This window comes from Rhyacophila brunnea, unplaced genomic scaffold (assembly GCF_057557595.1).
Source record: "Rhyacophila brunnea isolate RB1 unplaced genomic scaffold, BYU_Rbru_1.0 scaffold_1, whole genome shotgun sequence".
Lineage (NCBI taxonomy): Eukaryota > Metazoa > Arthropoda > Insecta > Trichoptera > Rhyacophilidae > Rhyacophila > Rhyacophila brunnea.
Genome location: NW_028232751.1, coordinates 31,584,979 through 31,601,410, shown reverse-complemented (window position 1 = coordinate 31,601,410; position 16,432 = coordinate 31,584,979). Strand labels below are relative to the sequence as shown.

The 16,432-nt window shown below is 34.3% G+C and overlaps 1 protein-coding gene across 1 annotated transcript; it reads left to right on the top strand.

Moving 5' to 3' along the window:
• Window positions 1-13,447: 13,447 nt before the first annotated feature.
• LOC147079680 (uncharacterized) lies at window positions 13,448-15,848 on the top strand. Its single transcript, XM_085945485.1, has 3 exons — window positions 13,448-13,465; window positions 14,270-14,331; window positions 14,810-15,848. The coding sequence occupies exons 1-3, from the start codon at window positions 13,448-13,450 to the stop codon at window positions 15,846-15,848; spliced, it is 1,119 nt and encodes a 372-aa protein (XP_085801611.1).
• Window positions 15,849-16,432: the final 584 nt, after the last annotated feature.

Genomic DNA, 16,432 nt, shown 5'->3' with positions numbered 1-16,432 from the left:
ATTATCATCTATTTATATCAAATTGCATCGTAAAGCAACGTATGCTTAAATTTTAATATGCTTGAAGTAACGAATTTTAGAGCAAATTTGTGGTGTGTGTTTATCACACTTAACTGATCGATCCGCCACGCCCTTGCGACTTGATTTGGGCCAGGGTCTCAAGTCTCAACCAATATAATATAATATGTTAAAATAGATTTACCTGTGTGGTTCAATATTCTCTGCCTTTAAGAGCAAATTACTATCTACTTTTTTTAATAACCTATTCAATGGTAAATAATATATTACTTTATTATAATAATAATAATAATAATAATAACATACAAGTTGTTTCACAATATTTTATATAAATACATGTCACATTAGCATTTGAACTAGAAAATCGTTTCACGTTTTGATTGTTAAATAAAATAAAAAGTTTTTATGGGCGTAGTTTTTCCCCATTCAATGAAGTAAAATAACAAGGCAAAGAACTTGACACGCAAAACAATGTTTTGTTCGTTTTTCTCGTTCATTGGCAACACCAGTGTTGTAAGTAGTAAAAAATACTTTTATTTTCAATCGCTGTAGCACTTAGCATAGCAGCATTTACCTAGTTATGTTTTTCTTATTTTACTACTCTTTATTGAAATGGCGAGAAAAGTCAAGTACAAATTGTACAGGCAAAATTTTCACAAGGGTACCTCCAAGCCTGTCACTTCCACAATCTATTAGTAGTAGAGATTAGATTTTGAGGAAATGTTCTAATTCTCAGTATATGTATGTGTGTATTGTTTTTTTTAGTCTATTTGTCTGTTTAAGATAGCCGAAAATAGTAGGCACCTAATGAATTTGCAGACAATTTGAATCTTAAAATGACAGGGGACAACCTGATGGAATAAGAACATATTTATATTTTTTTTACCAAAATACAACACGATAATAATTAAGAATATTATAATATTTAACTCTTACAATTTAATAATGATCAAGACGGATGTCGAGTATTCGAAACGGCTATTTATACAAAAAAAATATAAGTTTAAAAAAATTAAAAATTAAAACATTACATAATATTAACATTGAACATACATAATTTTAAAACACCTCAGATATATAGGTATATATATAGTTATATACCAGCCAGAAAAATACTTTGAAAAAAATACGACGCCCGACTGGTATCTACTAGATTCGTATCAATGTACTTTACCAATTAAGCCACAAGTCTATCTAATTACGACAAAATTAACTACCATAAGTGTCCTATCTAATTACGACAAAATTAACTAGTAGTTTTTACATATTGAAATACTTATAGAAATGCGTTAATTGTTTCAAATTATGTATGTTAAATATAAAAAATGTTACATCATCAATTCATCGCTAAATAAAAGAAATACTTAGCTTAACATTAATATGTTCGGTAAGCAGTATTGTAAACCTGACCTGACCTGACCGACCTTCACAAAAATGTGAGTTAAAGCTTTTCTGTACCGTGATTACATTATTTTGAATATCACTTACACCAACTCTGCCTAACCCGGGAGATTAGAATAACGTCGATCCCGTTTTTTGGCAGTTTTTATTTATTAATACATCAGAATACGTAGTATCGAAATTAAGCGCAAAAGGTTACCCACATCGGCCACATATATATTATTCCTATGATGACAACAATCAATGCCATACACATATAACATATTATAAATTACATAATTTAGCCCGTTAAATAACCAACCGATTTTTCTTTTTGTTTACCCTCGTTCAACAGGCAGTCTTCGCTATTAGCTGTACGTGGAGCAAAAAATTTGAAAAAAGTACTGAATGATCCATTCGAATCTGTAGATAAACTTGATGGTCGAGAGTGATTGTAAAGCCATTTGATATTAACGAGTGTAGTTTTTATGATTCTCTGGTTATACCAGTAGCAAGGAGTACCTGTTGGAGAGAGGTAATATATGGCTAAACAAAAAAAACTGCACATTTGGATAGAGTTAAAGTTAATTAGTTGGGTTAGCTTTACTAGATTAAATCCCATTTTTTACAAACTGATAATATAAATTAAGGTAAAATAATTCTACAGATTGGTTTATCGGTGGATAGCTATTTCAGTTGCACAACCGAAATAGATATCGTCTTGAAGTTGAATTTTGTTTCATCTTAGGTATTTTACTGAGTAATTCATTATTATTATGTTAGTATTAATAAATAAATAGGTACCCGTAAACATCTTTTTTCACAAGTAGATATATATAAGTGTTACATACTATCATGGCCCCCACAAGGTGGGGCTAACAGGTCTCTAGCCCAGGGGCCCGGGCTCAAGGGGCCTGCCATGGTGGCTGATCGGCAAATATGTTAATATATTTAAATTTTTAAATATGTGGTTGTGCGATGCAATTGTATATTTTTGTCGTAGTATTGTGTGTCGATACTCGATAACTCCATAACTCCATAATTCAAGTGGATGTAGGTATTAAAAAATACAAAAATTCGCTAAAAATACCTGAATACCTACCTTTAATTACCTCGAACACCATTTGGAAAACGCTACTGTAGACCATCACACTGTCTTTAACCTTGGCGATAGGTAGGGGGGCTCGCCAAAGATTCTGGCCTAGGGGCCCGCTTCAGGATGTGGGGGCCATGCATACTATAGATACTATATATCTTTTATTTACTAATAATATAAATAAATAATTAAATGCCAATATATTTTTTTCATATCAATATAAATACTGATTTTAATTAGACATATTTAAGGGGGGCATATTAACAGAATACGAAAGATACATTTACTGATAGTTTACATTTTTTTAGCGTTTAAAATAATCAATTCGTACGTATACCTGCGATACCAAATAACTTCATCGTCTATAAAAAAAATAATTATATAGGTATGTCAAAGTTTTAAAGATTTTCATTGTATTTGTCAGTTTAATGTGCGAACAATAATTGAGATGCTTGCAGTCATAACTCACATTTTTCAATTTTCTCATTTTTAGTTTATAATGCCGACTGGTTCTAAATGCATTAATCTCTAAAAATTAGTTGGTTATAAAAACTCACTTTTAATTATGTAAAAACTATTTCAACAATCTTTCTTTGGTAAATTATATTTTGACACTAAAGTCTTTCTAACCAACCAGGAATCTGTATTAAATACAGATCATTTTCATTCTCACACTGTCATAAAGAATTTTACATTTTAAGAAGGAGACTTGAGATTCATATACTTATTCTTAAAAAAAATCAAATCGACAATGTCACTCAAAATTCATTACTATTTTGTGATTACGAATAATAGAGTTATGACTAGAGATTCCAATCCCTGGATCCTGAATCCCGGGATCCCGAACTATTTTCGATACCTATGAATCCCGGGATTGGTAAACATAATCCCGAAACTTTCGGGATTGATTTTTTTATCAATTTTTATGGGAAATAAAATAAAAACGAAAATATAACAGGAAAAATACTTTTAATAACATATAAATACATTATATTATCTTTTCATGAATAAATAAAACTGTTTTACTTTCACATTATTATTTATTCCATTAAACCTACGTATTTCCAAGATTGAACTTATTTTCTTCTTTCGACCATGTCCGATCCTAATAGGATCATATGGGCCTCCACATTGTAGAGGTTTGTATTGACAGATTTTGTTTTTTACGAGAAATGGATGTCAGCCACTTGGACTATAACGCCGTGGGTCCCAGGTTCGAATCCTGGGTCTGGCAAGTACACATATATTGAACTTACGCAATATTGACAATACATGTCTTAAATAGTATAAATTATACTAGATTTATTTTTGACCGATTTTAACAACGTTGTTTGTGTATATAAAAATTTTATATTAACTATTGTAAAAAAAGCCAATCCCGGGATCGTCAAATTGTAATCCCGAAATCCCGGGATCAAGATTTTAGCGCGGGATTGAATTCCCTAGTTACGACTCTAAGGCATAAAGCCCACCAAAAAAGCGCTCGACGCGCTCACTACTGAGTAGGCCCCCTCCCACCCGCGCATTACCCTTCACCTATGTAATAAGGGGCTCAAGCAGCACAAAATAATTATTATTATCAGCGTCTCTCATAACAGTCATAACAAAGCAATAAAAATATTATTAAATTTCTCGGGGCTTGTAATTAAAATCGGACATGCAATAAAATTAAACAATGAGTTCTCTGTTATTAAATAATGGCTTCTCGCCCGTCGATCGACGACGCTTCCAGAGCGTGATTTCGCTCGCCGCGTTCAATGAATGGACTGCATTGTATTTTCGTTCATACGTATCGCCGAGAAGCCAAAAAACGATGACTCATGGGGCGGGCGCGCATAATGCGTCGTCAAATCCAGTGGGCGCTGGCGTAATTGATTACGTTGTATTATCGTTGATTTACGCGCCACTTGTGAAATTTTGCGCGAGAGCCACACTTGCTGCGTTAAGTGGGTTTTACGCCTAAGGCCTCTAGGCGGCCGTTTCCCAAACTATGTTCCGCGGAATACAGGTGTTCCGTAAGTTTATCAGAAGAATGTGTCAAAACAAGCTATTATTTTATACTTCCGTTTACTCCGACATATGTATGCGAAGCATGATTTTCCCAATATGATGTAACGAAGTCAAAATCCAGGAACAGGCTCGACACCACACCAGATATAAGAATTCAACTTTCTAATATTTCGCCTGAATTCCTGATATCAAGAATATTTGCAAAGGACCCAAAATCATCGAAGTAATTAAGAACTACATTCACCTATATTTTTGTGTTGTGTTTTAAAAATAATTAACTACTAAATAAATAATTATGCTTTTTTCTCATTTGTTAATTTGTTGAATATGTATTATTTACATACCCTACAAAATAAACATAGTGTTCCGTTAAAATTACAGGATTTTCGAAGTGTTCCATCTCAGGAAAAGTTTGGGAAACCCTGAAGCCTGCAGGCGACTTAAATATAAATATAATAACTGGATAATTTAAATAAAAAATAGAATATTAAAAAAAATGAAAAGGGACACTATTTTAGTGTCCCTAAAGGCGGTACTTTGTCTAGAGACCTGACTGGTCTGAATCATATGAGAAAACTGGTAAAACAACTTATGAGTTCCTCAGTTTATCCACTCGTGAGATTCGCAGCATTGGTCTACAACCACTTCTCGAATGCGTAGTTTTTTAGTTATGTAATGTCTACTCTTCCACGCCGCCGCAAAACATTGGGTAAACGCAACATTATAAATTATACGCATCGGCAAAAATACGTGATTAATACAATCAGTCAGATTGCAGGAATATGAAATTGCGTATTAAGTAAACACCGCATCGTCGCAAGTGTTTCGATTGACTTTCTTCTTTTTAGCAGTCTCCATTCGCATTGATTGACACGTCGGATGACTTGTAAAAAGTGTTAAGTAACTGCTTGCAATTGAAACTATAAGTGCATAATTCGTAGAATCTTACAATCGTATTTTGACTACTTTATATAATTTGACAATTCACTTCTGCTTGTGAAAATAGTGTTACGTATACGGTATTATTTACCAGCTTATGTTCAAAAATATTTTCGAATTTAAATACTTTCATAAATAATTTTGCTTTACATATGAATTTTAATTGAATATTTTTATTTAAGACTTTCCCAAATAATATCCCCTGTTATATGTAAGTACGTACTTCTTTTAAGAATATATATTTATATATAATATGTTACCTTCTTCTTCATTGACATCCTGTTATTAGACCGTTGTATCTGTTTTTGTTCAAATATTTTCGAACTTAAGCCCAGATAACCTTCCATCTGCTAAGAGGTCTAGTGGGGATACGACGGACAGTAGGTCTTTCATGTATCACGATTTATTTTGTCTTAGTTTCACCCATCTTTTCCACATGACCATTACAAAATCTTCTTCTTTATCTTCCCTATAATCCATTCAACTTTACATAAACTTTCGGATCTGTTAATTTCTTGTATGATAACTGAGAGTTTTGCCTATGATGTATAATAGCTGTCACCATCACAAAATATCACAACATTCATATATTTTATTTTGATTTAACAATTTTCCGCCGCGGATGCGGGCGATGTTTTTTTAGTTCTGTGTTTGATCCAGATGAAGCTCAAACTCAATGGCTTTGAAGAATGGCTAGATCAAGAAAATTTAAATAACAAAAAATAATAGAAAAACTTCTGCATGTCGGGCTACACAGGTCCATGTGATTTAATTAACTACATACATAGGTCATATTTCAAAGAGACAGAAGACATACTTATTGTGACATACTAACAAGTGAATTTTTTTATTTAAAAAAAATATTTGATTTTATTTTGTTTCTGGCATGGAAGATGTGGAGTCTGTTTAGAGATTTGACATTATCTTCTTCTTATTCTTTGATCATATCCGCTCCTCAGTTAGAGCATATTATGAACACCACATTGCGCCTTCAAGAATCCCTGTCGATTGCCAGTTTTCGTGCATCTTCCCAAGCAGTACATCCGCAGCTCCCCCGTATAAACACTGTGAATGGTATGTAGTGGCATAGCAGGACGCCGGAATCCGGTTGACTTGAAGAAACGGCACGTCAAGTTGGAAATCTCTTGAGGCTGATCCAGGTCCAACGTCGCTTCTCAACTGTGATGACAAGCTGCATAGTCCGCTCACTTAGGCCTAATATCTGCTGGAAACAGCTGTTCTCAAACCTCAGAATACAGTTGCTCTGACTTTAACGGAGTAGAATCGTGAGTCTCAAATATTACGCATCGAGTTGAATGTTGCTCCAGCCATCCTCATTCGTATATCGAGCTCTTTGCAAAATGCCATCTTTTACGATTTACATGAACATGTATTTAAAGCTGCCGACGCTCTCGATGTTTTTCCTCTCGCTAATCGGGGGGAAATCTGGATGAGAATATGTGCAGATTTATAATATATATATAAAATAATAAAGTGAAACTATGGCATCTTTATTATATTGTGAAATGAAGCAGTCTTGTAAATAACCGCAGATTGTTTACAAAATTATGTCAATCTTTGGATTTTTTTTGCAACACGAACAAAGTCAAACAATAATAACATAATATTTGTTATTTAGGATTGATCTTAGGTAAATATACACTGTAGTAAGAATATACTAATGCATTAAATTTTATTTTAGACTTTCATATAAGTTCTCATCCTGTTCTCATACTGTTTGGTGGTCAAAGTAGCACTACGAAATAAAAAATGAAAATTAACAACATCACTAGAATAGATAATGCGTAGTAACTAAGTTAATTTCTGCTCTGGATAAAATGCACTCTAAAAATAAAAATCACCCAGTTTTCTAATAAAAAGACAGCGGTCTTACACAATGATTTGAATATATTTGATGCGAAAGAGGTTAATTACGCCGTCTACATACAATTAATAATTATTCTGCTGTAAACCGAAATTATAAGTTTTAATTTGCATTGTATGTATAATAATATATCTTTCACCTGTCAGTCATACTGCATTTCATTTTACTGAGCAAAGAATATCTTGGGGCTCGCAGCATTTCAGTGTCCGCCATTTTTTTTTAATAAAATGATGCTGCACTATTTTTAAAACACATTAATGGCTTAGCATTGTTTTATCTGACCACCAAACATTAAATTCCGTTTAATTAAAATAATTTCATTGCGATAAACACACCACATAAGCGTGAAGTTCGATAGTTTTGACAGATAATATGACGTAGTTAGAGCGAAGCCGCGCGAGAGAAAACGATGCAATAGACTTTGTGTAAGAAAAATCTGAAATAATGACGGTAATTAAATTTACCCTATGAAATTCGTGCGCAATAGAACAAATCGCATTCTGCGCAATTTCAAGGTTAAGTTGTTCCTATGTAATCATTGCTGTGATTTCTAGTTTAATATCTGCAAGTGGATTACATCCTGAATTTTTAATTTTTTATTTCACCAACGTTTTGAGTTATGTATGTTGACTCCTGTTAAACGCCAAAAACCCACCCTCAGAATGATTTTCAATGTTACGTTCTGATAGGATGTACTTATAGCCCGAAACTGCCGTCAATATAAATTAACAAAAACAAAATTGTTTCAACAGCAATATAATGAAAGTGTACCATTTAAACTAGATACCTACTTAAATATCTGTTAACTCCAATTTCAATCGAAATTTTTAAACTAATAATTTTGTTTATTTCATAAAGGCTCGTAATATGTAAGTGATTAAGATAATTAAAACGGGATTTTTATCATGTGTAATAAAAAAAATCGGGATTTGGGAGCAAAAAGCGGGACAACCTAAAAACGCATAGTTCAATATTTTTTTATTTTTATTGATATAATATCAATCATAAATGACACAACACAAACTACAAAACGTCGTAACTATCAAAATAATAATATTAAACAATATTTCCCCCGACAGTCGCCTATTTGTAGTTGACTGAAGTTTTTACTTCCTAAATGATTGCTTTCTGCCGCTAAAATTATATATTGGTAAAATGCAGCACTTGAGTAGGTATTTATTAAAATAATTCCGATTTTTTTAACTCACTAGAACATCTTTCTTGCATCTGACCATTTTAAATTCATCTGAGAAAATACCCGTTCGGTATAGCAATTAAATGTTATTACGCTTAAAATCAATGAAATTAGTGTGTAGACACGTGTGAATCACGCTTCCATCGCGTTCGAGTATCTTAACCTAAACGTATTATTTGTAGTTATTGAATAATCGTGAATTAAGCTGTCACGCGCGAGACAATCCATTTTTGCTTAAAAAGCTGGACATCTCACAAAAATCGGAACATCTGGCAACACTGCTCTATGACCATATTTTTCCACGGGAACATTGAACATTTCATTTTATAACCTCACTCACATGTGGATATTTAGTTTAAGCTAGGTTAAGTTGCTGAGGATTTATTGTATAAATACGAGTATCTTAGTTTGCAGACGTTAGTTCGTCTTTTGTGTAACGTAAATATTCGTTTATGTATTATAATATCATCGTTTATGAACGATGGTGATTTCACTTCGGCGTTGTACCGACCTTATGTACTTTCGTAATTAGTTGTTATTACGATATAGTACCATTGACCTTTAATTACAATGTCATATTAAATACAGTGAGGTTAAATTATCACGGTGTTTCATTTAATTTAATTGTATCCTATAATATTATGTTCTTTTACGTTCTTTTCTTTCACAGAAAAGGCTTTGGCGTCCAGTTCGAGTTTAGTTTTCAATGCTCGCAATTAACCGCTGTAGCGATATGATAGACATTATCCATCGGATACCAATTGATTCCGATGGTCCTTTCCATAACAGGATTGGAATTCATCAGAGAGATAGTGCGAAAACTCTGTACCCTGAGCTAGCGGTGCCTGTTATCCACATAGACTTGGATAACAGTGTTAAATGGATCGATGCCTTTTTTCATAACATTTTGGAATTCACCAGATGTTATTTTCTTTAACAATACGTATATCATAATATACATTTCAATTGAAGTGTAATTTGTACTTTACATAAGATTTAAGTATGTTTAAAAAATATATTTTTATTCTTTCTTTCTTTCGACCATGTCCAATCCTAATAGGATCATATGGGCCTCCACAGAGTGGAGGTTTGTATTAACAGATTTTTGTTTTTTCGAGAAATGGATGTCAGTCACTTTCTCAACCTATTAGGTCCATACTCTGACTCATACACAAATTGAAAAACAATGTGTACTTGTCAGACCCAGGATTCGAATCTGGGAACCACGACGCAATAGGATAACGCTTAAACCCCGCGGCTATCGTTTTTATACTTATATAATAATATTATATTTTTAATAGTAGTTAGTATAACATGACCACCCAAACCGACGAGCTCACCAAATTCGACGGATTATAATATGACAGTGCTAGGGATCAAAAAGAGTAGAATTAGCTATGAAGAGCCTTCATCCAGCAGTGGTTCGACACCCACTATTGATGATGACGACAATAATATCAATTTATCACGAAATTGTGCTTAACCAAATCACATTGATCACTGTTATAACATCTCGAATGATCACCTATCAATCTGAGATCAATCAATTCCTTACTAGTATATTTAAACTCCTGGTAATAATTATTCTTAGACTCGCTCCAAGATCTGTTTCACCCATGGAGCAAGTCTCTATTCTTATTGTTTGATATTTTGTCTTAGTGCTATAGAATAGGTCTTCAAGACGCAAGGATCCGACATGCATTAAACACTTTTCTTTTGGTAGAGATAATGGACATACCCATATAATTTTTTGTAACGGTTCCTTGGTACCTACATAGGTATGGAGTTACTGTACATACTTCTGAAGTATATGTAAGTTATTATGTGGTACTTTGAGGACGTCTGTAAAGTAACATTAACTAAATTGATCTCTGTTTACATATAAGGCAGGAACCATCTTCCGATAGTATCACAACCAAGCTACATAGTTTCATAGCTACAATAAGTTTTATGTCAAAATTTTCTGCAATATTGATAAATCCAATTACCTGCCGAGAGTGAGCTGACTAAATTCCAATTACTGGCTGCAGTTACATTAACACTTTGGTACTCAGTTTATATATAACTAATAGACTGCTTGACCATTGTAAACTTAACAATCTGAACTCCACTTATCTTCAATAAACACCGTTCTCCACCAGAGGTTGTATGATTTCTGGACCCTTTTATACAGCATCTTCATAATCAACAAACGCCGGCTCAAAGCCTAGTACCACAGAAAGGTAACAAAGCAGATGTTTTTATGATGATATTTGTAAACTTCCTGCGCTTGACGATACGATTACCACCAGATATACAGTTTCCTTGTCTTAATAGGTATTCAATAGATAAAAATTTCGCTGAAACACTATTTTTAAAGTTCCCTAATAGTCATTTTTTAATCTTTCAGGTATGTATCAAATTCATATAATCACACTTGTATTACAACGCATTTTATCGCTCGCTAAGTGGTGACCACGATAGCTAATATCCTGATTATTGATAAAATGTTTGTAACGTTCTTATTGCCATCTTGATTTAGATTTTAAAATCTACTCCAAGATTATAATAATAATGTAATTATAATTCTACGTATACAAACTTGTTCACCATACTAGGAACATGATAATATCTACGCATATGTATCTGAAAGCGTAGACCCTCTACGCGGCGTAGTAGTAAAATCGATCAAACCTAAACGCCCACGATATCCAATATGCTAATATACACTATTTACTACTTTAATGTAATTCGTATTATTGTATACTACTAATAAAATAAATAATTGTGTATATTATCTTGTAACAATATTATAACCGAGCCATTTATGTGCCTCACCTATATTATTTATTTATTATTATTAAGTATCGAATTATATTATGGTTTTCCCATTATTTATTTTTTTGAACATATCGACTACCTACGTAATTTCATATTCGAATCGTTAACTTTGTACGTTATTCAATTTATTCGGCATGACAAAAAAATGATAAGTAACTTCCTTTCTTTTTTTATCTTAGTTATGGATTAATTACATTAAGTACAAACGGTTAATACACATATTTCGTGTGTGATTATTACTACTTATGACCATAAAAAATGTTTGTTTTCTTCGAGATGTTAGACAATACATTTTTTTATTTCAATCAATCATTAGGTACTGAGGTGAGGTTATGTCAATTATTTATACAGTTTATCAGTAACAAATCACGTGAGACAATGGTTATGTATTACAATGCATGATAATATATATTAATAAATTGGGTATGTATTTTCAATTTATCTTTTTAATGCGTATCAATAATAATATGTGTACCTGACATAGTATATATTTATTATAAATGATGATACTGTCTTCGTCACAAAATTTGGTCCATATTTTTTATTGGTGAAAATGAGGAAACGTTGTGAAATATATTTATCAAGGTGACCATAACTACACATCATGGGGGGTCTCGAAACAGTTCAAAGTAGTGATACAATTATTAAATTGTACCAAAATCTTAAAAAAATGCGTATTTCTTACAAATTTATTTTTAAGTATTACCGAAAACATAAAAAAAATCTCTGCATATAACATCAATGTATCATAACCACTTAAAGAGATACTTACTTGTATACGAAAAACGACTAACTATTAATTGTTAATAAAAATTAATTGTTTTTGGTTAAAGGATGTGATGTGAGTACAGGAACAAGTTTCATTAATATTAATTTGTATTAGGGTTTTTATGGATATGCCACGTCACTAAGCCTGCCACTGTATCCTAAATTAAATGTTTATTGTCAACAATCAATACTTATTATCAACCATGCTTGTGCTGCAGATATGTATTATTGGGCTTGGCAGATATTATGTACTTTGATTTTTACTTTATTTCAAAAATAAATGATCGGGACATAATTTGATTCTATTCTCATTTATGGCAAGCAATGTTTATGTATGTATCTGAAATTTTGTTTTATTTTTCCAAAAAACCAAGGTCTTGTCACTGAGGTGTTTTCGATATCTGACCGTATAGACGCATCCTCAAAATGCCTTGACTGATCGAGTAACAAATAATGTTGACATTCTCAATACAATGGGAAAGGGCCGAAAAGGTTGTCTCAGTATTACAGCCATAAAACCACAATACTTCGGCCACATTATGAGAGGACAAAAGACACAGCATTTCTCAACTTGTCATCCATCCATCAGACATATCAATGGTAAACGTAGCAAAGAACTACGGCATATTTTGTAGTTTACGAACCTCCGTGATTAGTACGAGTATAGCTCGATCGTGTGAAATAAAAACTCTGTTAGGGGATGTAAGGGGATGGCACGATAAGAAAAAGAAGGATTGATTAAATGGCTAAAAAGCATTCCTCTCAAATAACCTTAATGCTTTAGAAGCCCATATACACAACTGAAAATGGTAATTTACTGTTTTATTATTAATATATTATGTATCAATATTTTTTATAATGTTTCTTATAACCTGTTAATTCATATTGCAGTTCAATAGATAGAAAAAATACTACTTTTAAATGGCATTAACAATGTTGCCCGATACTCGCCGAAAAACAAAGCAGAATAATAATTATGAGAAAAAGTAAGTGTGGTAGGCGAGCGCACGACGACTATACTCGGTTCATTATTATGAGAGAAGATGAAAAGTGATAGCAAAAAGAAAACAGACGCGGGGTCAGGTGCTCCTCTCCCCACTACGCCCAAGCTAGGGCGCCTCTGGTGTACGGCAGTTACCCCCATCACCGTTTACTCACTTACTCTCGCCAAGTATAAATTGGGCCCGTTGCTAAGTTTAAGCATCACAACCAACTCGATACACATTCGGGGAAGTGCGTCCACTAAAACTTATTTTAAGATAGTTCGGTCACACGGTCACTAGCACAACTGCGCAAGAAGACAACCTTTATCTTAGCGTGGAAGTCAACATAAACGATGGCTTCCCTTTTGAAAGTGAGTAAATGCATCACAATCTTAAGACAGATTCAAAACAACAGCCCGAAAATATATAAGTTTAAATTGCACGCCGAAGTTAATCAAAAAGTTTTCACAGCGAAAAAAGCTCTTAGTTTTAAATGAATATTTATTATATTTTCTTGTTTAATGCAATTGCAAGCATTCTCACGAATTCAATAAAATGTCTAAAAAGTTTTGTGAAGTGTAATTATGAAGAATAAAATATGTTTTATTAAATACGATTTCGACCGTCGAAACGTGATTAATTTCAATTCATATTTTAATTTATTGATACTCGTTAAATTTACTAGCATATTTTAGCCATCATAATTAATATTAAAATATCGACACGGAAATAAATTTGTTATAAATAATTGCCTACCTACCTGCTGAATTTTATTATTCTTCGTACACTTAACAAATCTTCGAAATGTTTATTTTTACATATTATATATTATTGTAGAATATGTTATAACTAATACGCCGCGGGGTTGTGTGTGTTTTTATTTTTGAAGATGCTGATGGGATTAATATTGGAAATGATACCAAATATCTATTTAATTTTTAAACATTTTTTTATCGCTATTTAAAAAAAAAAATATTAATTCCAAATAAACCATTTAAGTACTTGGTCGATTTTTTTTAAAATTTCATTGTAAACACGTAAAATTCAAACTTTTTAATATTCAGAATTCTTGTTTGATTTATTGGCACATTTTTGTATAAAATTTGATAGCTTCAATATTTTTTATAAGACCGTGATGAATTCTATAAAAATGGATTATTGGTATTTAATTTCAGCTGACCTGTGCAGTACTTGCGACAATTGCGGTTAGCGAAGCAACATTTGGCGGACATGAGCAGTTAGTATTTATGATATATACCTATAACTATTGTTTTCATATATTTCAAACATCTAATAATTCTTTCTACACAAAATTATCTTTCCGCAAAAAACAACCTGTTTAAAATAAAGTACAATATGTCTGTGATTTATGTGTACTTTTTTGTAATGCATGCGATGATATTTATAAAAACTGTGTTAATTATTGTCTTGTGTTAATCATTACAACTATTTTATTCAATTGCATGCGATTATGTATTATAAATATCAAACTGTAAATCTTTGCGATTATTTTTCTTTGTAATATTACCAGGTTTGATTTAAAAGATATTCGATTTCTTTCGCCAATCGTGAATAACAAAGGCATTGTTATTTGAAAACGTCTCCGAGGGACTTGCACTGATATATTATCTATAATGCGTTGTAAATTCGTGTGAATGAAAGTTGAACTTTCACTTTTATGTAATGATAAAATATTGTCTGTCTTTTTGTTGCAGTGTTCACATTCGAGTACATATACCAGAAGAGCACCACGAAGTCCACCACCAGAAAGAAGTGATAATACATGAAGGCGGTCACGGCGGAGGTCATGGAGGTGGAGGTCATGGAGGCGGAGGTCACGGTGGTGGTGGAGGCGGCGGTGATTACGGCGGCGGTCACGGAGGTGGCTTCGGGGGCGGCGGCGGTGGCGGCTCCTTCTCTGAACATCTCCATGGTGGATTTATTGACCACTTACACGGAAGCGGTGGCGATGGAGGATTCGGCGGCGGCCACGGAGGAGGCTTCGGCGGTGGCTTTGGAGGAGGCCATGGAGGCGGTCTAGGTGGAGGATTTGGCGGCGGAGGATTCGGCGGTGGCCATGGAGGTGGATTCAGCGGCGGAATCGGAGGTGGATACGGCGGCGGCGGTGGCGGCCATGACCTCGACCTCGGAGGACACGGCGGCGGCGGTGGCGGAGGAGGAGGATTTGGCGGTGGCCACGGAGGTGGATTCGGTGGCGGAATCGGCGGCGGGCATGGAGGCGGTGGATATGGCGGCGGCGGCGGCGGATTTGGGGGAGGCCATGACAGCGGACACGATATCGGAGGAGGATTAGGCGGCGGATTCGGAGACTCAGGTCACGGTGGATACTCTGGCGGCGGCGGCGGTGGCGGCGGACACTCCTCAGGTGGATTCTCATCAGGCGGATTTGATGGATACAGCGGAGGCAGCGGCGGCGGCGGCGGTGGATCGCACGGAGGATATTCATATGGAGGAGGCGGCCATGACAGTTATAGCGCCGGCGGCGGTGGAGGACACGGGGGTGGCGGATTCTCTGCATCAGGCGGCGGCGGCGGATATTCTAGCGGCCATGGATTCTCGTCTGGCGGAGGCGGCGGTGGCGGCGGCGGAGGCGGCGGCGGAGGCGGATACGACTACAGCGTCGGAGGTGGGCACGGGGGGGGTGGGGGCGGCGGCGGGGGAGGTGGACACGATTCGTACAGTAGCGGCGGAGGTGGCTACGGAGGTGGCGGAGACCATCATCATAAAAAATAAATTCTCCGCACCCGTTCGCGCTCATCAAACTCTCACCAATCGTTGATCATATCTAATGGCCCTCCGGGGCCGCGTGCTAAGTCATTCGTTCATCGCATGGATATAAAAAACATTTAATACCTGTGTGAAAAAACTTATCATTATAAATAGTATTAATAATATGACGCTCGATCGCAGATTCCGTTATCTGACTGTACATAAATTATGCTTTGTTGATTTTATTTGTTATTTTATTCGTTAATAAATTTTTTGTTGATTTTTTATTTACATCTGATTTTATCTTTTCCCATACCATACCATACCAGAAAACAGTCATGCGGTATATTCCATATAAGTAAATATATCGAAATATTTCTCGCCTATATTTTGTATCCCTCATTTTTCACTTTATTGACAAAGTGAACGTACCAAAACACGATTTGTATTTTTCTTTTGTGCATGTCGACTTCATAAATTTGATATACATATATAAAATCATCGTAACATAATAAATATTATATTACATTAATGATTGTAATGAAAATATATTAAGTATTAAACAATTACGCCACTGCATATTGGATATGATTGTTATTAACACTTAT

Coding starts and splice junctions, on each gene's coding strand:
- LOC147079680 (XM_085945485.1), top strand. Junction 14,332..14,809: donor ACATTTGGCGGACATGAGCA/GTTAGTATTTAT, acceptor TTTTTGTTGCAG/TGTTCACATTCGAGTACATA.